The 25414-nt window shown below is 43.1% G+C and overlaps 1 protein-coding gene across 7 annotated transcripts in view; it reads left to right on the plus strand.

Annotated features, from left to right (window-relative positions):
* The window catches only part of REV1 (REV1 DNA directed polymerase), a 79694-nt gene that overhangs the window by 33487 nt on the left and 20793 nt on the right, over positions 1 to 25414 (plus strand). For 5 of the 7 annotated variants that reach the window (XM_027963078.3, XM_012173782.5, XM_042246421.2 and 2 more), the window contains 7 exons: positions 6104 to 6256; positions 8946 to 9640; positions 11712 to 11819; positions 13237 to 13353; positions 17175 to 17283; positions 22243 to 22371; positions 24628 to 24782. In XM_027963078.3, coding sequence (XP_027818879.2) covers positions 6104 to 6256; positions 8946 to 9640; positions 11712 to 11819; positions 13237 to 13353; positions 17175 to 17283; positions 22243 to 22371; positions 24628 to 24782 — 1466 coding nt within the window. The remainder of the gene's footprint in view (positions 1 to 6103; positions 6257 to 8945; positions 9641 to 11711; positions 11820 to 13236; positions 13354 to 17174; positions 17284 to 22242; positions 22372 to 24627; positions 24783 to 25414) is intronic. The other 2 variants (XM_004006135.6, XM_042246420.2) reach the window with 2 other exon arrangements.

The raw sequence follows: 25414 nt of genomic DNA on the forward strand, positions 1-25414 counted from the left end.
TATTTGTAGTGAAAAGTAAAAAGCAGTTTGGGCCCTGTAGGATAAAGGACAACAAGTTACATATATGTGTTCTTACCTGTTATTTCCTTTTCTGAGCTTGTACAATCTTGATGAGTGGTTGGAAAGCTTAGGTGATCAGGATGGTGGGGACAAAGGGAATTTTAATGTTGAATGAATGAAGAATTTTTGTTCAGTGGTAGAATATAAGGCAAAAACAGTTCAGTTTTTCCTTAGCACATAATTCACTCCTTTCTTGGTTTAAATTCACTTTTGGATGAGGAAGAAGACAGATGCCTGAATTAGATGGGCAGGTGAATATACGGTGTTAGACAGGGGTTTTCTAATAGAGAATGACTGGGACGTTGACTGGAACCATACGACGTTTGATGAGCAGAATTGCTGTCATCTAAAGAAGATAGTAAGGGATTCCCTGGTGGCTCAGAGGATAAAGCATCTGCCCGCAGTGTGGGAGACCCGGATTCGATCCCTGGGTTGGGAAGATCCCCTGGAGAAGGAAATGGCAGCCCACTCTAGTATTCTTACCTGGAGAATCCCATGGTCAGAGGAGCCTGGCGGGCTACAGTCCACAGGGTCGCAAAGAGTCGGACACGACTGAGCGGCTTCACTCACTTCACTCAAAGAAGATAGTATTGCTACAGTGATATTACAGAGTTTGGAATAGAAGTCAACGTAGTGACGTTCGTATCTCGATATCTACAACATTTTCCAGATTCTGGTTATAACTGTCAGTGTAAATTCATTGTGTCAGCATAGGAAATGATTTAGAGGACTGTTAGAAGCAAAGTTCTACTTTAGAGACAAGTTTATTGGGGCTGGAGGACAAAGTAAGTAAATATTTAACATCAGTGAATATGCATCTGATACACTGAATAGAATATATATATTATGTATATATCTACATCTTTCATATATACCAGAGTCTCTTTTCAGTGTATGAAGGAACTCCACTGTTTAAAGAAATCATGTAGTAGTATCTTTTGGTAAAGTGAAACTCCTTTTGATCTTGAAATTTGAATTTTGATATTTGGTATTCAGCTTTTTTTTCTTAAAAATAGTAGAAAATATACAGTTCCTTTGTGCTTAGGATGAGCAGTGACATTAGAAGATGTTACAAGTTAACCCCTGAGAGGTGTCTTAAAAGAAGACCTTGGAGAAACATGCCTTCAGATAATGCTTTTGCCGTGTCTGGAGTTGGACAGATGGATGAGTCATGAGTTAGGAGTGTAGTGTGTGTACAGTGGTTTGGGTCTGAAACTTTAAAACTTTAAAACTCCCTTGTCTAACATGATGAGGATGTGCTGAGCTTTAGTTGCTTCTGCTGGGCATCTCTGAGGATGTCGAAACCTGCAGCGTTAGAATTGGCTCTCTCACCAGTCTCCATGGGCTGAGTTACATAAGCCTTAGGTTCCCCAAGGTGGCCTCAGTCTTCACAGGGGTCGTGTGCGATCAGTGTTGACCACAGAGAGCACCTCCAGAGTCTGGTCAGCCAGCAAACTGTCAGGAGGCTGGGAGAAGCCAGCACGACAGTGGGGCGTGTCCTGGCTTTGCTGCCCTTGGGTCTTCCTTCTGGTGTGCCCCTGGCACATCGGGCACCATTTCAGTCTCCGCTCACCCCCTAGTCCCAGCTGTGCTGTGTGTGATGAAGCAGGCAGACGCTCAGGGTAGGGCCAAGTCCCTCTGCTGCTGGGGCTGGGGGAGCAGGTAGGATAGGAGATGCTAAGAAGACAGAGATCTGTGGCCAGGCAGCAGAGGCCGGTGGTTAAAGGAAGCAAAGTTAGTTTGATAAAGAATAAAGGAGATTAATAAATAGTCCAGTTTTAGGATTTTCATTCTCTTATTTGAATGTAGTCTGTCATCTTGATAAAAACTAACTTTGCTGCTGCTGCTGCTAAGTCGCTTCAGTCGTGTCCAACTCTGTGCAACCCCATAGACAGAAGCCCACCAGGCTCCCCCCATTCCTGGGATTCTCCAGGCAAGAACACTGGAGTGGGTTGCCATTTCCTTCTCCAATGCATGAAAGTGAAAAGTGAAAGGGAAGTCGCTCAGTCGTGTCCACCCCTTAGCGACCCCATGGACTGCAACCCACCAGGCTCCTCCGTCCATGGGATTTTCCACGCAAGAGTACTGGAGTGGGGTGCCATTGCCTTCTCCAAAAAATTAACTTTAGCCTGATGGTAAATTTATTTAGGTAAATGAGAATTGAAGTGTGTTGTCAGTAGTAATGTTCTCCACTGTCATAATTTAATACTTCAGCATATTTAGTAATGCTACCTAAAGTTGAAGGTGTTTTGGGGGGAATTATATACTGATATAATTACAAAAAGGACTTAGTTTGTAACATGATACATTTCCATTTTTAGGATATCATCATATGTGTTTCAGTAGTCACAATTGTTGACTCAATATTTTGAATTGGTTTGTTTGTTTAAGCCAGTTCAGTCATTTCTTACACTTTTTTTAAGTTTTGTGGCGTGCCCTTTGAGGAAAACGTCAAAACTTTTGAATTTGTCAGATAATAAGAAAAATATTTTACTCTTTATTTGTTTTTTCCTAAATAATTGAAGGGTGGCTTTCTTAATATGTAGTTTAGGTTTAAAGCCACACATGCTTTCAGATGTTTCAATTTTGAATTGAAAATGATATATTTAAACACAAAGTAACCATATGTAACTCAGTTTATTAGAACGCAAATATTAGTTTAATGAACTCGGTTTTAGTTCTTAGTTATAGTAGGTGTTTGGGAGTGTCTGTTAATGGGCCAGGGCTGTCTGGTATTATACTACTCATGCCCCCTGATTCACCCCAGTGATGTTTGATACGTAGATAGTGACTGTTTGGAAGCGGATACATAGGTGTATATAATAACTTGTCTTAGTTCCTGTCTTCCAGTGGCCTTGTCTCTATCACATTTATACGTATAAAATAGTATAAATTACTTCTCTTAAAGTTGAGGTTCTTTATTTTGTGCTTCGTATTACAGGCTTTCACATGTAATAGACCTGACGTGAATCTTAGAAACTGGAGATCCTCATCCAGCCCCGTTATTCTGGGGAAACTTGACATGTGAGATGGGTTGAGAAAACCTCGATGATTGTGTGTGAACTGGAGAAGGATTGTTGTTAGTTGTTGTTGTTCAGTTGCTTAGTCGTGTTCGACTCCTCGCAACCCCATGGACTGCATCATGTCAGGCTTCCCTGCCCTCCACCATCTCCTAGCGTTTGCCCAAACTCATGTCCATTGAGTTGATGATGCCATCCAGCCATCTCATTCTCTGTTGTCCCCTTCTCCTGCCTTCACTCTTTCCCAGCTGATATTGGGGTCTTTTCTAATGAGTCGGCTTTTCTCATCAGGTGGCCAAAGTATTGGAGCGTCAGCATCAGTCCTTCTAATGAGTATTCAGGATTGATTTCCTTTAGGGCTGACTGGTTTGATCTTGTAGTCCAAGAGACACTCAAGAGTCTCCTGCAACACCACAGCTCAAAAGCATCAGTTCATCGGCATTCAACCTTCTTTATGGTTCATCTCTCACATCCATACCTGACTACTAGAAAAACCATAGCTTTTACTATATGAAACTTTGTCAGTGAAGTAATGTCTCTGTTTTTTAATATGCAGTCTAGGTTTGTCAAAACGTTTCTTCCAAGGAGCAGGCATCTTTTAATTTCATGGCTGCAGTCACCATCTGTAGCGATTTCGGGGAAAGATTGTGGTTAATATTAAAGTCATGATGATTAAAATATTGACTAGTCCAGCTCTGTATTTAAACTTTTCTCATCCTATTCTCTAGTTTTCCCCTCCTCAATGTGAGATTATTGGCCACTAGTTTTTAAAATTTCAGACACGTCTCTTCATGTTTAACTAAAATTATATTGTGTTCAGTTCAGTCGCTCAGTCATGTCCGACTCTTTGCGACCCCATGAGTAGCAGCACACCAGGCCTCCCTGTCCATCACCAACTCCCGGAGTTCACTCATACTTAACATCCATCGAGTCGGTGATGCCATCCAGCCATCTCATCCTCTGTCGTCCCCTTCTCCTCCTGCCCCCAATCCCTCCCAGCATCACTGTCTTTTCCAGTGAGTCAACTCTTCGCATGAGGTGGCCAAAGTACTGGAGTTTCAGCTTTAGCATCATTCCTTCCAAAGAATACCCAGGGCTGATCTCCTTTAGAATGGGCTGGTTGGCTCTCCTTGCAGTCCAAGGGACTCTCAAGAGTCTTCTCCAACACCACAGTTCAGAAGCATCAGTTCTTCGGCGCTCAGCCTTCTTCACAGTCCAACTGTCACATCCATACATGACCACTGGAAAAACCATAGCCTTGACTAGATGGACCTTTGTTGGCAAAGTAATGTCTCTGCTTTTGAATATGCTATCTAGGTTGGTCATAACTTTCCTTCCAAGGAGTAAGCATCTTTTAATTTCATGGCTGCAGTCACCATCTGCAGTGATTTCTGAGCCCAAAAAAATAAAGTCTGACACTCTTCCCACGGTTTCCCCATCTATTTGCCATGAAGTGATGGGACCAGATGCCATGATCTTCGTTTTCTGAATGTTGAGCTTTAAGCCAGCCTTTTCACTCTCCTCTTTCACTTTCATCAAGAGGCTTTTTAGTTCTTCATCACTTTTCTACCATAAGGGCGGTGTCATATGCATGTCTGAGGTTGTTGATATTTCTCCCGGGAATCTTGATTCCAGCTTGTGCTTCTTCCAGCCCAGCATTTCTCATGATGTACTCTGCATAGAAGTTAAATAAGCAGAGTGACAATATACAGCCTTGACGTACTCCTTTTCCTGCTTGAAACCAGTCTGTTGATCCATGTCCAGTTCTAATTGTTGCTTCTTGACCTGCATACAGGTTTCTCAAGAGGCAGGTCAGGTGGTCTGGTATTCCCATCTCTTTCAGAATTTTCCACAGTTTATTGTGATCCACACAGCCAAAGGCTTTGACATAGTTAATAAGGCAGAAATAGATGTTTTTCTGGAACTCTTGCTTTTCCATGATCCAGCGGATGTTGGCAATTTGATCTCTGGTTGCTCTGCCTTTTGTAAAACCAGCTTGATCATCAGGAAGTTCATGGTTCACGTATTGCTGAAGACTGGCTTGGAGAATTTTGAGCATTACTTTACTAGCATGTGAGATGAGTGCAATTGTGCGGTAGTTTGAGCATTCTTTGGCATTGCCTTTCTTTGGGATTGGAATGAAAACTGACCTTTTCCAGTCCTGTGGCCACTGCTGAGTTTTCCAAATTTGCTGGCATATTGAGTGCAGCACTTTGACAGCATGATCTTTCAGGATTTGAAACAGCTCAACTGGAATGCCATCACCTCCACTAGCTTTGTTCGTAGTGATGCTTTGTAAGGCCCACTTGACTTCACATTCCTGAATATCTGGCTCTAGGTGAGTGATCACACCATTGTGATTATCTTGGTCGTGAAGATCTTTTTTGTACAGTTCTTTTGTGTATTCTTGCTGCCTCTTCTTAATGTCTTCTGCTTCTGTTAGGTCCATACCATTTCTGTCCTTTATCGAGCCCATCTTTGCATGAAATGTTCCCTTGGTATCTCTAATTTTCTTGAAGAGATCTCTAGTCTTTCCCATTCTGTTGTTTTCCTCTGTTTCTTTGCATTGATTACTGAGGAAGGCTTTCTTATCTCTCCTTGCTATTCTTTGGAACTCTGCATTCAGATGCTTATATTTTTCCTCTTCTCCTTTGCTTTTCACCTCTCTTCTTTTCACAGCTGTTTGTAAGGCCTCCCCAGACAGCCATTTTGCTTTTTTGCATTTCTTTTCCATGGGGATTGTCTTGATCCCTGTCTCCTGTACAGTGTCACAAACCTCATTCCATAGTTCATCAGGCACTCTATCAGATCTAGGCCCTTAAATCTATTTCTCACTTCCACTGTGTAATCATAGGGGTTTGACTTGTATTAGGACCACTAAAACAAAGGAGGAAGGAATGAACTAGCACGAGCAATGGCATGCTGTTGGTGGGATACTCCTGTTACTGAGAACATTCATTTTCTGTGAAGCTCGTGCACCCCAAGTATTAAACTTTTAAATTGGTCTGACTTTTTTGTTTTAGCATCAAAGCTGGACGACTCCTGTCCTGCATTCCGTATCAGCTATACAGCAAGCAGTCCTCTGTACAGAAAAGTCTCAACTTTAATCCTGTGTGCAAACCTGAGGATCCCCTCCCCGGTCCCAGCAGCATCACCAAGCAGCTCAACGACAGGGTGTAAGTGCGTCTGGGTTGGGGCGACTACAGAGCTGGGGTTTAGCAGTGCGCATGGCCCCTGCTCTACTCAAGATAGAAACACACATAAAACTTGGTTATTCATCTATATTAATCCTGTTGAAGTATAGGGGTGGGTGTCTTACCTAAAAATTATTTTTATCATGACAGTTTCATAAATAAAATGTAAACAAAACTTTTCCACTCACATTAGATTTCCATGTTAAACCAATGGCTGTTAAGTTACTAGAAGTAAAACTTTTCATGAATTTTCATGGCAGTGATAATTTTTGGCACAAGTACTTTGCTGTAGAGTATTACCTTCTCAAACTACGCCACGTGTATGTTTGTTGTGCGCTGTTGCACAGAAAGATAGGCGATGAAAATGTTAACATTTCTAGGTTATTTTTGAAAAATTCTAAGTCAGTAACAATATAGAAACATAAATATTTTATGTTGGTGAAAATTTAGTTGATGACCCTCAAGGTTATAGAATTAGAAATGAATCTAGGCCTTATTCCATGTGTCTGTTTTTTTTAAATATTTTGATTTTAAGCTTTAATTGCAGTAACCCTAGGTAAATTGGCTCCACAGGTAATTGGTATGTTGCCTTAACTTGTATATCAGGTGGTTTATCATCATGAGTCATTGCCATGAGTCTTCTCCTTATTTATTAAATTGCTTGCTTTGGGAGTTGGATATGTTTTTTCCAAAAGACCAGGAGTCCTAATTGCATGGGGGATCCAGTGTCACTACCTTCTGTAGTTTCGTTGGCGTTTGTTCTTCAACTTGTACTCACTTACATGAGTTGTTTTTCACGTTACCTAAAACTTCTAATTTTGTTTTTTTAGTACCATAAATGTGTACAGGCAATATCAGAAAACTTTCTGAATGCACAGCTCATCTTTTTTTTTCTTACTCCACTAATAAAGGAAAATATCTATGTGTGTGTGTTTTAAAATTCTTCTCTGTGTCGATTTTAGGAAGAATTTGCCTATTAGATTTTAATTACCGATCCATCTATTTTGTTGCCGAGTGAATGTATTACCCACTTATGGTGTATTTCCAGTCCAGCCACTTTAGATGTCCGATCGCCTAGGCTGGAACACCGCCGGGCAGAAGGAGGGCCGTGAGCAGTGTTTTATTCCCAGTGTGTGCATTTCTATTGCATACGTTGCTAGTACTCATTTAACATCTTAGGATTTATAACAGAAAACTAGATCTAAGGCTTTTCTGATTGCACTTTAGTTTCTTGATCTTTATTTTCTGGCATGTTCAGTGCATTTTATAAAGTTTTTTGAGGCTCTTTCATGTTGCTTTTTGCTCCCTTGCTCTTTGTCTTACGGGCCAGACTTTCTCTCTCTTGCATTGCATTAGGGTTTTTTCCCTTCCTCTCTTAATCGTTTCTGGTTGGTTTTCTGTTTCTCTCTTTGGTGTGCTCACTTGTGAGGCTTTGACCTGCTCAGAGTTGGCAGTCAGATTCCACAAGCTGATCAGCCAGAGCCAGCCCAGAAATGGGAGGTGATGTTTGGATCCAGCTCATGTGTGGCTTTCCTGTGTAGTCAGACTGTCGTTAGTAATAGACCCAGTTGGTATTAGGAGGAGGAGCTTGAGATGAAGCCTGTTGACGGGGTGGTAGTCTAACCTGTGCCTTGATGCTGTGCATGCCCTCATCTGGAGCCTGGACTGTATGTGACTGGGCTAATGCTGTGCACTTTGCTAAGTAGAGTGGATTACGGCTTTGTAGTTCAGACTCTTGTTTTTGTTACTAGATGATTCTTCTGAATACGAATGAATTTTTTCTTTATTACAGAGCGTTACCAGGAATCATTAGAGGATGATGGAATTTAGTGTAGCGTTTGTCATAGTTCCTGCATTATAAACCTGTCATCAGGACACTGGGTCCAGACTGCCTTGGACCTACCACCCTGGCATCTAAATAATCCATTTCTTAGAAAGGAAACACTAATTCCCTGTCAATAGGGCCAACATCCTCATTTTTCTAGATATAAATTTCATTGAATTAACCTTACACCTTGACTTTTTCTTTTTTTGCTTTTTATCTACATCAGTTGACCCTATTAATGGATTAATAAGTATAGTCTGTTGGTTGTTTCCTGAGGGAAAGCAACCAGCCTCAGGAGGGCAGCAGTATTGGATTTAATGTGTTGAACAGTACCTTACATAAAAAACTGAAGATAAACATAGCGGTAAGAATTCACATGAGGTTTCGCACCCGTTTTTACAGGAATTATTCCTGTTGTATTAACTGCAGATGCTTGACCACTAGTGTATGCCAGGCACTGCGACTCAGACGGGGCATTCAGAGCTTATATCAGTAGATGACAGTCTTTAATGGGAAAATGATTGAAAATTGTTTTTTGGTTTTTTTCTTCAATCTAAGAAGATCCCATTCTATTTCCTCTTTGGGAGTATCTGAAATTTTTAAAAAGGAAACAAAATCCAAAAGGCTGTTAATGTGCTAGAATTTTCCTAGTACCTGCTCCTTCGGTTTAGAAAAGAATTATCTTCTGTTGGAAGAGCAGTAATTCAAGTCATAGTTTAATCTTTCAGATTTGGGCGGGGGGATATTAAAGTGTATATCAGTAAGAGAGTTTACATGAAAAGTTGTTTTAGCTTGAAAGTCAGACACTATTCATTTAAACAAAAATTTTTTCTTTTCCTGCTTTAGAAATCACATAATTAAGAAAATTGAGACGGAAAGTGAAGTCAGAGTTAATGGAGTGAACAACTGGAATGAAGAAGCTGCAGATAATGACTTTGATTTTGTGGGGCTGGAGCCTGTCTTCCCAGGAAGAAAACAGAACGGAATTCCGCATCCCAGAGGTGGCCGTGCCCTTTGTAATGGGCACGCCCACAGCTCTCACGGTGCCTTAAAAAGCTTGGACTGCCTGGCGCCCCCTGGCAGCGGTGTTGCCAGCAGGCTGTCCCCAGAGCCCGCCCGGGAGGAGGCCGCGGGGGCCTTCAGAGACTGCGCCGTGCAGCTGGCCCAGCAGAGCACCTGCGGCGCGGACGCTCTGCGGGATCCACACAGAACTAAGCCCTTCCCCTCGCCGCCTTTGCACAGTAACCCTCGAGTCAACGGTGCTCACCACTCCACCGTTCAGGGGCCTTCAAGCACAAAGAGCACTTCGTCAGTACCTTCCCCAAGCAGGGCGGGGCCCTCGGGGCCGCCCAGACCCTCGGACTGCAACTTCATCTCGGACTTCTACTCCCGGTCGAGACTGCACCACATATCCACGTGGAAGTGCGAACTGACTGAGTTTGTCAATGCGCTGCAGAGGCAGAGTAGTGGTATCTTCCCAGGAAGGGAAAAGTTAAAAAAAATGAAAGCAGGCAGGTCCGCACTTGTTGTAGCTGACACAGGTAGATACTCAACTACACTCGTTTTCTTAAGAAACAGTCGTGCTTGCCGTTTGTTCTTAATCTGTCACTGGTGGTGTGGTCAGTGCTAAGCTCTTGTAACATGGAGTCTTGAGGAGTATCGGGGTATGTAAGTAACAGTAAGTAGAACAGATGATAAAAAGCTTTCTTGCTAAAGTATTTTTTTACAAAATTAGTTTTGAGTGTGGCTCACTGAAAATCTTTTAAGTAATTTGAATAGGCCCAAGGTTGGGGTTCTGAGCATTCATTCTTCCTGTAGACTTTTATCAGTTGACGTTTTGAACTGTAAAATATAGCATAGTTTATATTCAGTGCTTAATCTCCTGTAAAAATGGTTTGGTAAGAGTAACTGTTAATTTCTAAAAGCTTGCGTCATAATGATTTTTAAGTCATTAAGTTAACTTTGACATAATAGCTATTGTAATTATAGTGGTACACTTTTAGTGAGGTTAAGTATTTTCACATAAGTAGATTGGCTAATTGTATTTTGTATTTCAGTATTTCTCTTGTCATCAAAAACAAACCCAACAATAACAGGCTGTATTTGTGTGCCTGTCAGTATAAATTGGTATCTAGTTTGAGGCTTTCGTTGCTTTTTATGGCTCACATGGTTCCTCCCTGAAGATGAGCTGCTATTACCCTTCAGGTTAGAGCTGTGGAAACAGGTGCACAGAGAAGCTCACGTCTCCCAGACTGGTAGAGCCTCTACATGTGGATTTCTTGTTTTGTTTCGCTGTGTTTAGTTATTCCAAATGCTTTTTGTCATTTGTAAAATAGTTCAAAATAATGGTTATAGGTGTTAGATTTTCCTTATATCATGCCTTGGTCTTGTTACCTGAAGGTCATTTAATTTAGAAACCTTCAAAGAGTAATTATGAATCATTTCCATGAGTGGGAATTTTCCAAGATGAGAGATTTTCATATTGTATGAAAGCATTCAGTGGGCATTTTGTATATGCCTTCCATATGACTTGAATCTTTAAAACCATTAGTTTGAGTTGTTCACATTATGTTTATATAATAGTTTTATACAGCAGGATTATAGTTAAGATCTGTAAGTTATTTCTGAGGTAACAGGGAGAGCAGCAGGGAAGCCCATGGCTTTGGAGTCAGGTAGTGGCGTGTAGCCTGGCTGCGCCATTCGCGGGAAGCAGCGTGCGAGCTCACTCTGCGTCTGTCTCCTGTTGGCTGACGAGTGATGGTCCAGCAGGTGGTAGGAGCAGGACCCAGTGCTGTGCCCTTAGTGGGAGCAAGGGAAAGGTGCTCATAGTCACAGTCTGGTAAATAGAGTTGTCTCAACCTTTTGGGTAGTAACTGTAAGTTCTTAGAATCCTGTTAGGAAGACTAACCTCAGTACTGTTGTTCTTAAATCTATCAGAGGAAAATTGCTTTGTGAGATCATCGCTTTTTATAAGGGTGGTGGCCTCTGGGCTCTGAAATCAGACGCCCTGGGATTAAATGCCAGCTCAGCCTCCTACTGGCTGTGTGACTGAAGTTATTAGTCTGCAAAATGGGGATAATAAGCTTATTACCTCTTTCATAGTGTTGTTGTGAAGATTTAAATTAATGCATGTAAACCTCTTACAGCAATGCCTGACCCCTGCTGCCAGGCACTGGACAACAGTTGCAGTGTTTATGGCTATCCTGTCAAGGAATGTTGTTACCACATGGAGTAGTGGTCCTCTAATGTTACTTAGCTCCCTGGGACTAAGTGTCTGAACACACCTTTGTACATTTTTATATACCATTCAGCACACAGAAATAACTTTGAGATAAGCATTTAGACAGATTGAGAGATTTGTCAGAATGTAGACTAGACATAATGTCTCCATGGCTGATTTTAAATTGTGTCTCTGGATTATTTTTAGAGCCAAAGAAACTGAACTTTGATTTCTCTTGAGGTGATATAAATAATCTATTATAGAATCTGTATTTTTTTAAAACTTCATTCTGCTTGTAAGCATTTGAGGATATAATTTCTAAAGTTAACTAGACCTGATTTTTTTAAAGTATTGATTAGTTTGGGGTTTGAACGTTCTTTTTTTCCTTCTAGGAAATATGTCAGTATTGAGTTCACCCAGACATCAGAGCTGTATAATGCATGTTGATATGGATTGCTTCTTTGTATCAGTGGGTATACGAAATAGACCAGATCTCAAAGGTCTGTATTCTTGTTTATGTATTAAGAAAATTGATATATTGTTACAAATATATATTCTAAGGGATCACAAAATACTCTAAGAAATGTTTATTCTGATTTTCCTTGGCAAAATCAGTTACTGCTTCCAATTTTTCTGGACTTCATAATTAACAAAGATTGAAGGAAATTAGAAAAAAATTTTTTCCTCCCTGTAGAGATCAGGCCTTTAGGGAAGAATACTCCTCTTCAGTTGAAGGAGCTATCATCTAAGATTAGGGACCTACTTTAGGCATTTTCTATGTTTTTATCTATATTTATTATTTTTTGTCAATAAATGGAAATTTTATGGCAGCATATGTCTTTGCAGCTTGGGTCACTATACTTTCTCTTGAATGAATCATTTAACTATCCTTCTGTTGGGGGCATTCTAAGTTTTTGGTTGTAGAATAATTTTGTATTATTGAACATTGTTAAAATATGTTGTCCTTTGTGCAGTCTTTGTTTCAATGGAAATTTTAGGTATTTGTGACCTGTGAATACTTTTGGAAATATTTATTCTGGATTTTTCAGAAGTTTAGATCTGAAAGAGATAACTATTAGCCTTTTCTTCCAAGAATGAGTATTTTTTCTCTAAGGGAAGCACAGAAGCTGCTGGGAATAATAATAGGGCTTTATTTTTATCACAAGTAGTTGCTGCTTCAGCTCTGATAGGGGTGTTCAGATTGTAAAGAGTTGATTTTAGCCCATGAGTGGCTTTTTGATGCATTTTTTTCTTTGTCCTCACTACAAATGCATTTAGTGAAATATATTTTTATACACACACACACACACAAAAAAAACCGTGAATTATCCATGCTGATGGTTTACAGTTAGAGCTGTCTTCTGACACATATGCATTCAAGGAGATGGTGTGTGAAAGATTTTGTAACTAAACCAAAAATTTCATGACTATATATACTCACTTTTGATTGTGTAGTAGGTCAGGTTGTGATTCCTCTGCATATATATTTGATTAGTTTATTTCTTGCTGTAAAAATAAAGATTAGATGTTACCTTACTTTTTTGATATCAGAATTATAAAAAGCCTAGATACAGTTTTTCTTTCTCTCCTCACCCTGCCACTCTGAACTGAGGTTCTGTGTTGCCTGTTTTCTACTTGAAGAAACCAGAGAGACAATGAGAAGCTATGATAGTGTTGCTTTTAAGTTGAATAAATGCATCAGAATTGTCATGAATAGTTTACTTTGGGGGGGTACAGAGATACTTAGATGACTTTTGCCTAGCAGTTGATAAACTTTAAAGCTCCTGGCTCCATTAGGGACTAATGCCTGAATAAAGCTATTTTTTTATGTCTTTTGAAAAATTTTCCATTACATGTTTTTTAGTGTTGTTATCGTTCCTGTACTTAGATTTAAAACTAACTGTACTCTTCTTACAGGAAAACCAGTGGCTGTTACAAGTAACAGGGGCACCGGCAGGGCCCCTCTGCGTCCGGGCGCTAACCCTCAGTTGGAGTGGCAGTATTATCAGAATAAGATCCTGAGAGGCAAAGCAGGTACAGATAGCAAGCTGTGAAGTCCTCGTGCACCTGTCGAAGACTTCTGCATTTTGCTTTGGTTCTGTTGTTACAGAAATAAAAGCAGAGTTGAAACAATTAGCTTTTTCATTCAAGGGTTTTAAGGGTGTCAGTCTCACATATTAAAGCAAAATCTGAACATAACACAAATGAGTGCTTTATAGTTAGGCTTTGTCGAATTGTCCTGGGAAAGAGAGTGAAAAATGTTTAAAAGGCATGATTAGCTTGCTTTGTATAGATTTAGTTTGGGGAGGAAAATCATGGACATCATTTTGTAGGAACCTCTAGACTTGAAAGGTCTAGAGGTTAATTAATTACCTGTTGTTTTGGGCTCTGATCCCAGTAAGGACCCTGAAGTTTGTCTTCTGAAGACATGTATGCATCAGTGGACTGAAGAGCAGCTCAGGGTTTAGTTTACTGGAGTGAGAAGATAAATGCCAGCAGTCGTCCCCCACATCTTTGTGGTACCTGTTTCATATGAGAAACTTTTTTCTTGCCTCTTTGGCTTTTAAATTTTGGCTGTTAATAAGCAAAAATTAAATAAATTACACTAATCACATTACTGTTAAGATTTTCATTTCTCTCCCCTCCTCCTCCCTCCCCCACCCCACAGTTTTCCCTGAGAAATGTTTGCTTAGTAATTACTAAGTAATTATTTGACATTGGTCAGTTTTCTCATGGATGTCTGCAAATACAATTTTTTTAGATTAATTTTTCAGAAAAGTGTTAATCAGCAAATAGAGATTAGATATGTAGTAGTCTGGAAGGCTTGCAGTTAAATTACGTCCCAGTTATTTCCGGTTCTTAGTTTTCAGTTACAAAAATTGGGGCTTCTTTTAGAAATGACCTTGATGAAATTAAGATGAGAGGAACGCCAGTAGATGTCTTGGAGGAGCTTCTTGGGATTAATTTTTCCTGCTGGTTGTGCTCGTCTGTTTACATGCCGTGGACACAAAAGAGAATGATTACAGCTACGTTCTGGCGCTTCGAGTGTACTTGCATTCTCCAGATTTGCTGAAGCTTCTCCTGGTCATTAAATAAGAGAGTTTTTGAGATTCTAGTGTTTCGTGTGAAGTGAGTAGAATTTCAGGTTGGCATTCTGAACTTGTTGAGAGTTAGTTGTATTGTGATATTTGACGAGATGGGTAGTTGAAGTATTGGTAGCTTGGTTTTGTGGTAGGTTGGTTTTCCTTTTTGTCTTTTCTGTGTGGTATTAAAAATGAAATCTAACATTCTGGTAAACAGGTAGCTTAAGAGAATGCACAGCACTCGTCACGCTGGGCACTCAAGAAATTCTGAATGAGCTTTAAAACAGGGAAGACACCTGTGCACGCTGCTCATAGCATCTCTTGGTACCCCGATGCTCAGAGCTGCTCCTGTGGGTAGAATCTTGTGTCTGCCCCTGTTACTCAGTGTACGTCCAGAGGTTTGGTCTTGGCAAGCAGCCTTCCTCAGAGTGGAGAGCTGGTCCTCTCAGGTCTTTCCTCCTGTCGCCAATGATCTGACCATAAGCAGTTTGTAAGCAGAATTCTGACCTTGGTAATAACTTAATTGTCTTCCTCTGTGTAGCTGCTGGATTTTCATAAGCTTGTATCGCTCACATTCTCTCTGGCTCTTTAAGTATGAGTGGTAAACCAGAAGGTAAATATTAGAAGTACTGTTGTTGCACTTGCCATTGAAAACTGTCAAAACTAGATTTTCCTGTCACTAGAAAAAGAGAATACGATACGTTACATTTTATACTCTCTCTGACTTGACATCATTCACTTTTACGTGTGTCCTAAACTTTTGACCTGATCTTTCTTTCCCTGGATCCTATAATTAGATATGACACCAAATTTTAAAACATTGAGGATCAGTTTAGGAATTAGAATCTTTGCCTTCTGTACCATAACTTGAAAAAATTCAGTTCTAATGTTTTATCTTATACATCTAGGCAAGGTATTAGAACCAACAGCATCATTAGCCTTTTATAGGACCTCAGTCTCTTACTTGTTATATTCAGGGACTCTGTCTGATCAGACCAGCGTGAAGGCTCTCCACCCCTGGCTTCTTTGCAGCTGCTCCTGAGCCATACTCAGCAGTGAGCCTTTTCGCTGACCATCTCGAATTTGGAAATTCTCCCTTCCCAGATTCCAGAAGGCAGGTGTTCCCTATCCCTTCAGCAACTTCAGCGTTCATTCTAAAGAGCGACCAAAGTTTTAAATTGTATTAGCATAGATTTATTCTCAGCGGTTTCTTTTTCACAGATGTGGGTCCTCATTTCTCCAGCTGTCCCTGCACATACTCCATGTGCCCATCTGGTTTGTCAGGATTTGACGAGCAGCCTTCTCCTTTGCCCTCCAGTGTGTCCCTGCATTTCTGCCAAACCTCCCATGAAGCAGCTCACTCCACTCATGGAGGCATTATGCCCTGCTGCACTGTGGACTGGGTCAGTCCACCCAGAGCAGAGAATTTTGCAAGGCTCCCCAGGCAGGCCTCTGGGAGCAGGGACCACGGACAGTGTTCTCACCAGCAGCGTCACTTTTCCCTTAGGTGGGTTAATTAGGCCTTCGAATAGAAGTCCCCTGACTCCCCAGCTCCTAAGGCATAACTCATGGGTGCTGCTTTGAAAGGCAGCTGGTTGTGGCTGTTCAGGCTTCAGCTCTTCTTTTTTGGGTTAGCAGCAGCTACTATTAAACTGTCATACTGACAACCCTGAAATCCTTACAGATCTTCAGCTTAGAATAATGGACTATTAAAGCTGATGTTTAGCCTTCTAAACCCCTTCAGGACACTGGGTCAACTGCTCTGCATTCTGTCTTTAATTTGTCCTAGTGTAGCGTATGTTAGTCATGCTGTGTCGGAAATCATGGCTCAGATTGTGTGCGGTGCTGATTTTGATTTGGATGCAAGTGGAATTCGACCCCATGAATATGCCAGCCCTCAGACTTTGCTTTGCATTTATGCTTCATGTATGTGGGTGCTGGAACCCAGACTTGCTTGTCTGTGTTGCATAGTTGGGTGAAATGTGTTGATCACTGAAGTCAGACCAGGAGGAGTTGCTTGTAAACCTTTGTTTACCTGGCAGTGCTTTTCCCTTGGCTGGTTTTTCATGGAATGTTATGTCTCTGAAATAAATAGAAACGAGATCCTGAGCTTGTTAATGACGTGCTGTTAACATTGTGCTCTCGGTGTTTGTCTGGAATTAGCCCGAGCCCTCTCAGTCTTATTTTACTGACTCATGGTATTTTTTGTTCAGAATAGTACAACTATGAGAATAGATTTTTTTTAGAGCATATTCTTTTTGGGAATTTGGTGGTGTCCCAAGAGACGTAACTGAAGTTGTGTTTTAATCCATTTCTCACTTGCTGGTCATATCACAGGACGTGCTGTATCAGAAATCATAGCTCAGATTGTATGCTGTCTAGACTGTGTGCTTTGGTGTTCTTGTGTGAAGCTGGAAGTTGGGAGAGCTGTGTCATCCTTTTGCGGCTGTAGGAGGGGGTTCATTATTCTTGTGCATCTCCAGAGACCTAAAGGGATGGTTTATATTTATCCTTTGGTATATGTCTCTTCAAACTGTTATTAAGACAGAACTGCATGTATTGTGATAAGTTCTTGATTGCTGGTAAAGGATATACTGGAAATAAGCTTATTTTAGAGTTTCAGATTTTCTTTTGTTAAATAATTAGGGGGTAAATGTCAGTTTATTTGGAATTTATTGAATGTTTGTATATGGAATGAATGGTAAACAAACTTATTGAATGAAAGTTAAGGAAAATCAGTTTTTAACATATCATTCAATTTTATTTTTGAAGCAGAAATACCAGATCCGTCAACGTGGGAGAGTCAAGATTCTGCACAGATAAATGGAATTGATTCTGTTTTGTCAAAGGCTGAAATCGCATCTTGTAGTTATGAAGCCAGGTATGTAGGCATTAAAGATGTTGTAATGCTTAATGAATAATTAATTTACTTCATTTCTTATATAATCTTTTGAAGTGGATTTAGATGGGTTAGTCAAGCCTATGACTTAAATGTAACAAATATGGAAAGAAGTCTTTCTAACCTTAATCCCTTCCGTTTCCTTTTCTTTTGCCTTCACAAATGCTTGGTAACTTTAAATAAATACTTTAGTGTCCTGCTGAAGCAGTAGGTTCTGTGATGAAAACCAAAAGGAGCTGAACATTGTCATTTTTCAGTCGTCTTTCGAAGCATAAGATTAAAGAATTATATATTTTTGGGTGGAAGAGGGCCTTAGGGTCACCTGCCCTGATTGTTATTTCTTTCTGCCAGGAAAAATCCCTTGTTATTTAAACCTGGTACTCAGTATTTTTTTGAGTTATGCTAAAACTTGACTGCCTGTTAGGTCACAGCGCAGCAGTTCCGCCCTGGCACGCCTGGTCATCCACTCACTTCAAGCTGCAGCGCTGCCAGCCTGCCAGCGCAAACCCCGATTACAGCCAGCTGTGTCAGCTCCAGGGGAAACACACATATCACATCCTCATAGTTTAGAAAGATGTTTTTAGAAATCGATTATTCGGGTTGTAAAAATGGAGTAATGATTAAGTGATTAATTAAAAGAGCATTCATTATTGTTTTCTTCCTTGTTAAGTGAACACAGACAGTTTATAACACAGCAAGCATTTAGACTGTGTGTTAAAAAGCAAAGCCATCACTTTGCTGACAAAGACTCGCATAGTTAAGGCTGTGGACTTCCCACTAGATGTGTATGGATGTGAGAGTTGGACTATAAAGAAGGCTGAGCGCCAGAGAATCGATGCTTCCAAACTGGAGAAGGCTCTTGAGTGTCCCTTGGACTGCACAGAGAGCAAACTAGTCAGTCTTAAAGAAAATCAATCCAAAATACTCTTCGGAAGGACTGATGCTGAAGCTGAAGGTCCAGTACTTTGGCCACCTGATGGGAGCAGGTGAATCATTGGAAAAGACCCTCAGGCTGGGAGAGAAAGCTGAAGACAGAAAAAGGGTGGCAGAGGGTGAGGTGGCCGGGTGGCGTCACCGACTCAAGGGACACGAGCTTGGGCAAGCTCCAGGAGGTGCTGAGGGGCGGGGGAGCCTTGTGAGTCGCGGCTCCTGGGGTCACGACGGGTCGGACACGACTGAGCGACTGAACAGCAGCAGCAGAGTGTGTGTGTGCACGCCACTGGCCGGTGTGGAAGCGCTCACCAGTTACAGCAGCGGACTGCAGCCACGTCGGACACAGCTTTCGGTCCTTTCCGGTGTGGAAGCGCTCACCAGTTACAGCAGCGGGCTGCAGCCACGTCGGACACAGCTTTCAGTCCTTTTTTTGTTTGGTAGTGTCTCAATGGTTTTGTCATTCACACTTTTTAAAAAATGAGATATAATTGACATGTAACGTTAATAGTATACAACAACAACTTGATATATATAACAGTTTTCTTGATTTAAAGTTGGAGTTACGCAAGCAAGTCTCATCTGATCAAAAAAGGATCTTGATACATCATCATCTAACCAGAATAGTTTGCTTAAAATCTTGCCAATTATTTTATTAAAAGGATATTTAAGAATAAAATTATATTCAAATCCTTTATGACACGTCAAGCTTTTACTCCCAGACTGACTTTGCTTTTCTCAGTAACAGAGTTATGTTTTAATCTTCTTCATTTTTTGGTTGATAATGTCACCAAGGAATTGAAACTTTCTTTAATGAAAAAGATAATTAGATCTGAATGCATTGTATATTACTGTGTTTTCATTGGTGCAGGAAGTTTAGAGCTGATTCTGTGCCGTGTGCAGTGGGCTAGTCTCCTCCCCCTGCTGAGTTTCGGGGTGGTGACAGACGGCATGCTTCTGGGGACCGGGCGTCGTGTAACGAAGCTGTGAGGAATGCTTGCCCAGTCTCTGGGCTTGGCTGTCGGTGATGTGGAAGCTGCCTTCCTGTGCTGCCCGTGTCCTGCGTCCCCTGCTGGATGCTGGTTGGGGAGTGAGTGCCAAGGTCGCCCCAGAGTCAGGAGTGTTGCCAGCTCCTGGAGGTTTTGGACTGCAGGCCTCTGTTGGTGTTTGGATAGGGCATTTGTATTGTACCACAGATGGCGATTGTCAAGCTGAATATGTTGAGAATAATTAGAGTGATGATATAAGAAGGCCAAATGCTGTGCAGCAAGCCATTTAAGTGTCACTTAGATGGCAAATGTTTGTTTTAAGGAGATGTGAAAAGTGAAAATGAATTTGAGTGTAAGTTGGGGGGAAAGAAAAACATGAAACCTACAACAGTTGGGTTTTGATCTTTTAATTGTAACTTTTCATTTTCTAGGCTACCCCTAATGAGGGTCTCTTGGCTACCCTATTTTTTAAGGTTATCTAACAGTTATATTTTCCTTCAGTGAGTTTTTTTTTAATGAATATATTCAGAGTTGCATCAGAGAAATGTTTCTGGGCTCGGACTGGAGACTAGGTTGTAGGGACGGTCATCCCAGTTTTAGGCACTGGAGAGTTTTCAGTAGACATGGACTTTATAGTAATGGGTCAGCTAAGTGTGGAATGTGACCGTAGAAGCCATGGGAAGGTAGAATCTAATCCCACAAGTCAGGATTGCATGCCTGTTATCTTTACTTATATTTACCATAGAGAACCTGGCAGGCTGTAGTCCATGGGGTCTCAAGAGTTGGACACCACTTAGTGACTGAAGCACCAGAGAGAACTCGTAATAGCTTTATCCACAGCTAAGTTAGAAGGCAGATATGTGGATGGATAGGTAATGATATGTAAATATCCTACAATTATCGATTTTAAGAAGCAGATAATTTCTAAACCTCAGTTTTCACTCTTTACAATCCTGAATTTGTGATGTGGCTGTCCTTCAGAATATTGAATTGGCAATGACAGTGAGTTGATGGTTGAGTTTTTAACGTTGTCTACTGCACCGCCAAGGACGCTTGCGTGAGCGCGCAGCGCAGAGAGGAAGGCGTGCGCCGCTCTCCCTGTAGGCCGGCCGCGAGCGCCTGCGCAGCCCTGCCGGCTGGCTCTGCTCGCCGTGCCCGTTGATGGGCGTAGATGCCATCGTAGTGAAGCCACTGCAGGCTGTTTGTGACTGTCTTCACCTGTCCATCATCATCTCTGACCACGCTGCGTGGCTTGTGGGGTCTGAGTTCCCCAACCAGGGGTTGAACCCAGGCCCTTGGCAGTGAGAGCGCTGAATCCAAACCACTGGACCGTCAGGGAAGTCCTGCTCATTTGTTTTATGTGAAACAAGCCTCCTTTCCCAAACACCGACTAGGAGTGTTTCACTTCTCTTAGTTGTGGGAGGCCTCTTAGGGTTTTCCTTTCTTGGTCATAACTTCCTTACAGTGTCTAGTGATCCCCAAGCATTTCTGTCCGGGATGTTGGTACACCTGAGTATGTTAAGTTGATGTATTATATTTTTCTAAGTAATATGCCTGTGAAATTTTTTGTGAAGGTCAAAAATTTGAAAATGAAAGTACAATAAATATAAGAATATAGTACTTACAGGAATTATGTAACACATTCCTTTAATTGGTAAGTTTAGCTTTTACATGTTGAACCTGCATGTCATGTTTTAAACCATTTGTGTACTTCTGTGTGGCCTTGTAAACTGTGATGCAGGCACTCCCCTGCCTCACAGCGAGGCCCATGGGCTGGAGCATGTCCCCCCGCCTGTGCGGGTCATCCTGGTGGACGCCGCGGGGTCTGCTTTGTTCCCTGTCTTCTGCCCGTGTGTCACATGGCGCCTGAGACATTGATTTTTGTTAAATGAGTGAGAGCATTGTTGTCTTTACTGGGATTTGTTAGTCACCTCTTCCTTTCCTGTTGTTTTCCCCTCCTATTAGATGTTTCTCATCTACTCTGGGCTTTGCAGTCTGATCATCCATTACTGTTTTATATACATTTTAAAAATGTACCATTTTATCTCAGTAGCGTGGAGGATTCTTTTCCTCCTTGGTGCTCACTGGTGGTCTGGGATGGTCAGGGAGCTGCAGGCCTCTGCATATTGAAGACCATGTTTCTTAAAAATAGGGACACCTCTGTACTGAGTACTGAGTGAGTGCGTGCTTACTGAGTGGAAACGTGAAGTAACCACGTGGTGCATTTATCTGGAAGCATGTAACCTCGGGAAACACTGCTAATTGTTGCCTGCTTGTGTTTTTACTGTAGGACTTTTTTCTTGATTCATTGCAGAGTAGTGACATGGAGTTTTACTCATCGTCTGTGATCCCATAATTACAGTTTTGTGCTGAATGCCCTGAATATCACAGGCGATATGGGGCACAGAGACACGTAGATTTGAGATGCGCTGTTTTCAGACAGGCCCCTCAGAGTTGCGGACCTCTGGCTCCTTCCAGAGTGACGTCCCGCCGTGGCCCCGCCGCTGGCATCTCAGCCACGTGGCGCCCACGCAGGCGCTTGGAGGCGGGCATGGGCGCCGGGTGGTGACAGGACGGGTGCATCCTGTCTGTCTGTCGCGCAGCACTCACTGTTCTGTGTGGCTCTCTGTCTTTGGGGGATGAACTGTGGCTGAGCCAGGCCCTCTTCTGGGGCAGCAGGCCTCCGTAGCACGGTCCTGCTCTGTGTTGGTTGTGACGTTGCTGGCAGGGGATGCTCTGGCGTCTGCAGGGGGGTTAGAGGTACAAGGCCCAGGAGATGTCTTTGAATAACGCGTTTGGGCATGTCTGCTGTGTCGCTTACACTTATCTGACAGTTGTGGGATTCTCCTTTGTGGGGAAACAAACCTGTAAGCTTTCTCACTGCCTGGTTTTTACCTCTCCTGAGCGGGGAGTTAAATGAAACTCATGTGTCGATGGCTTGGGGAGATAGCAATATTTGATCGTTGGTTTGGCTTTTAAACATTCCAGGTCTAACCTCCTCTGTATTCTGTTCTCTTTCTAGACAAGTTGGCATTAGGAATGGAATGTTTTTCGGGCAAGCCAAACAGCTCTGTCCCAGTCTCCAGGCGGTCCCTTACGACTTCCACGCGTATAAGGAGGTTGCACGGACGATGTACGAGACGCTGGCCAGGTATGTGCCCCATGCTCACTCTCCCGTCCCTTGACTGCTCATGCCTAATACTGAGGAGGGACCAGCTGCCTCAGGCCTGTTGGAAGCCCACTCCTCCGCCCCCTAGCATCCGGCCCCCTCCTTGCGGAAGCACTTCCGGGGCGAGACTCAGGCCGCGGGACACTTCTGTGTGGCTGGGCCTGAGCTGCTTGATGGTGCTGCTAGGGGTCCGATCTTCTGTCCACGTGATTCTGGCTCAGTGGTTCCAGTTTTCCCTTCATGGAGCCAGACAGATGAAAGATGGACGTTTTTAACCTGGCTATTCTCTTTTATTAAATGTGAGTTATAGTTTTGTTGAAAATTAGAACTATAGGTTCACAAGTAGAGACTCTTTCGAACCCTTTGTCCTCTGAAATCATTAGGCATGCCAAATGTTAGCTTTTATAAAAATGTTTAGTGATACAGCTGGCCCTCGAACGACTTGGTGGCAGTGGGGTGCTGTCCTCCACAAGGTGCAGAATCGTGTGTAGCCCACAGCCAGCTGTCCATACCCACGGCTTCTCCGTAGCACTGTTCGTATTCACTACTGAGATAAATCCATGTATGAGCCATCCCTCAAGGTTCATACCGCTGTTGTTCAAGGGTCGGCCATAGTCTCAAGATAGGTGATTAGATGGCTTGAGAAAAAGAGATTTTGTTTTTTGAATATTTACAGTATACATATATTTAATGTTAATTCAGAACTCAAACTTTTAAATAAGTATATGGCAAGCCCTGTATGCTCTAAAGGTAGCATATTTTCTTTCTAAAAGGCCACCTAAGGTCACTGTCCCAGCTGCTGAGCTCTGCCGAGGGCAGCGGGCACAGCCATGGGCGAGGTGTGGGTGGACGCCGGTCAGCCCTTCGGCTGTGTTGCTGTTCTGAGGGAGATGCTCGCCTCTCTCGTCACTGCTTCCCCTCCTGATACGGAGCATCTGCCACGTGCCAACGACTCGATGCCGCCCCTCCTGCAGGAGAGGAGTCAGATCCGGGCCCCGCCTTTGGGGGGCTGCCTTTAACGGAGCACGGACCTCAGAGGGCCAGGGAAGCTCTCTGCTGTCGGCGTGTGGACTTAGGGCTGGGGGAAGCCAGTTCTCACACAGCTGTCCTAAGACCCCAAAGACGGGGCCGCCCTGTGAGCAGGTGGAGCCTGCACTTGTTGGGTCCCCCCAGGGCTGTGGTTGGGCGCAGCGGCCCGCGAGGGCTGGAGGCAGGTCTGAGCTGGTGCTGCCGCCTGTGGTTACGGAGCCGGACTGGCCCGCAGCCTGAACCGCAGGGCGGGGACTTCGCAGACACTGTCATGTAGTTTGGGTAGGTGGAGACATTTTCAGTGGCCTTGTGGCTGTTCTTTGAGCCAGAGAGTCCCTGTTGTTCTGCCACCTTTGGACATCCCGCCTCAGGGCAGCTTTCATATCAGGACACCGTCTGCTCTGACAGTTTGCTCCCTGGAATTAATCCGAGGCAGACCACTCCTCTCTTAAGTGATTGTTGATAGCAATTAGTCTGATTCACAACCTGCAGTGAGTTGTGGTGAGAGGTGAGGGCTGGCCCCCTGGTACTTCACCAGGTGGATTATTAAAGATCTGTTGCTCGTCCTGAGGTCTCTGCTGGCCTGTGGTCCACGTATTTAATGAACATCAGGGCCACACAACAACTTTTCTCTCCCTCTTCCTTTCCTCTGGTGAACCGAAACAGTGCTGTCTGTAGGTGGGTCCTGACCGAAAACAGCAACAGCCGAAACCACAGCCTGCAGGGTTTCCATCTGGAGAGACTGCCACTGGTGTCCTTCTAGACGGGCACGTGGCTGGCTGGCCATCATGTCCTGCTCTATCCTGGGCATTTGTGTCCAGGAGACAATCAGCGGCTTGATTTGTGTGGTTTTTCTCTTCCTCAGGGTTTCTGGTAAAACATGTTCGAATATGTTTAAAATTAAATGTTGTGACAGTTCTGATTGACTCAATACTTTTCAGATATTCAAAGGTTCATGGAGGTGTTCTCAGTGTAGAGAAATTGAAATGATCATTTCTGTTGTAGTTTTGGTAGTTAATACGGAAAAAAATACTGATGAGCTTTGCAGTTAGAGGTTAAGTGACTTGAGCCAGTTCAGTTAAAATGCTAACACTGTCAGCATCTTAAGTCTCATAAGGGAATGCTGGAGAAGGCGGCCGTGGGAAGCCTGTGTGGCCGGGCATGTGTTAAGCATGGCTGCGCCTCGGCGCCTCTGCTCTGTGTTGGCAGCTACACACACAACATCGAAGCCGTCAGCTGTGATGAAGCCCTGGTAGACATCACCGAGATCCTCGCTGAGACCAGACTCACGCCTGACGAGTTTGCGAACGCTGTCCGCATGGAAATTAAGGACCAGACTAAATGTGCTGCCTCTGTGGGGATCGGTGAGTAGCCGGTGACTCTCGTTCTGCTCAGTGTAGTCGGAGCCTCGCTCTCGGAGCGCTGAACCCCAGTTAACTTTAGGAGTAGTTTTAAGGTGGTGTTTTCATCACTTTCATGTTTAGGCCTCCACTTCTGAGACGGTACTTAGTGTGGCTCACTTGCGAAGCCTGAGGTCAAACTGTTGGAAGTGCTGATAACATCTTTAGAGTTACAGTCCAACGCAAGTTGGAATATTTCTTTTCCCTCAAAAATGGGGAGAATTGAATTCAGTATTTGTCAACACTGTTATTTTTCTCAGGTGAACAGAGGCTGTGTTTAAAGCCGTGCAGCGGGGCTGGGTTTGGAGTTCCGTGTTGCCGAGTCTTGTAGGAACTCGATTACTCTCTGAAGCTCCCTGGGCCCCTCAGCCAGCCCCGTCTTCCTGCCTCTGCAGAAGTCACCAGTGTTGACACGTGCCCCTCTGTCATCTGTGCTCTCGCGCGCTGTGCTCCGGAGTCCCCCACATCGCCCTCGGCTTCCCTGCCTGCCTCCTCCTCTCTGAGCACACTCGGTGCCCCTGCTGACTGACGACCTTGATTGCTTGTGTGGCCCTCGCAGGGCGACCTGAGAGAGCACCAGGTCTAGATCTGGAGGC

This window comes from Ovis aries, chromosome 3 (genome assembly GCF_016772045.2).
Source record: "Ovis aries strain OAR_USU_Benz2616 breed Rambouillet chromosome 3, ARS-UI_Ramb_v3.0, whole genome shotgun sequence".
Classification (NCBI taxonomy): Eukaryota; Metazoa; Chordata; class Mammalia; order Artiodactyla; family Bovidae; genus Ovis; species Ovis aries.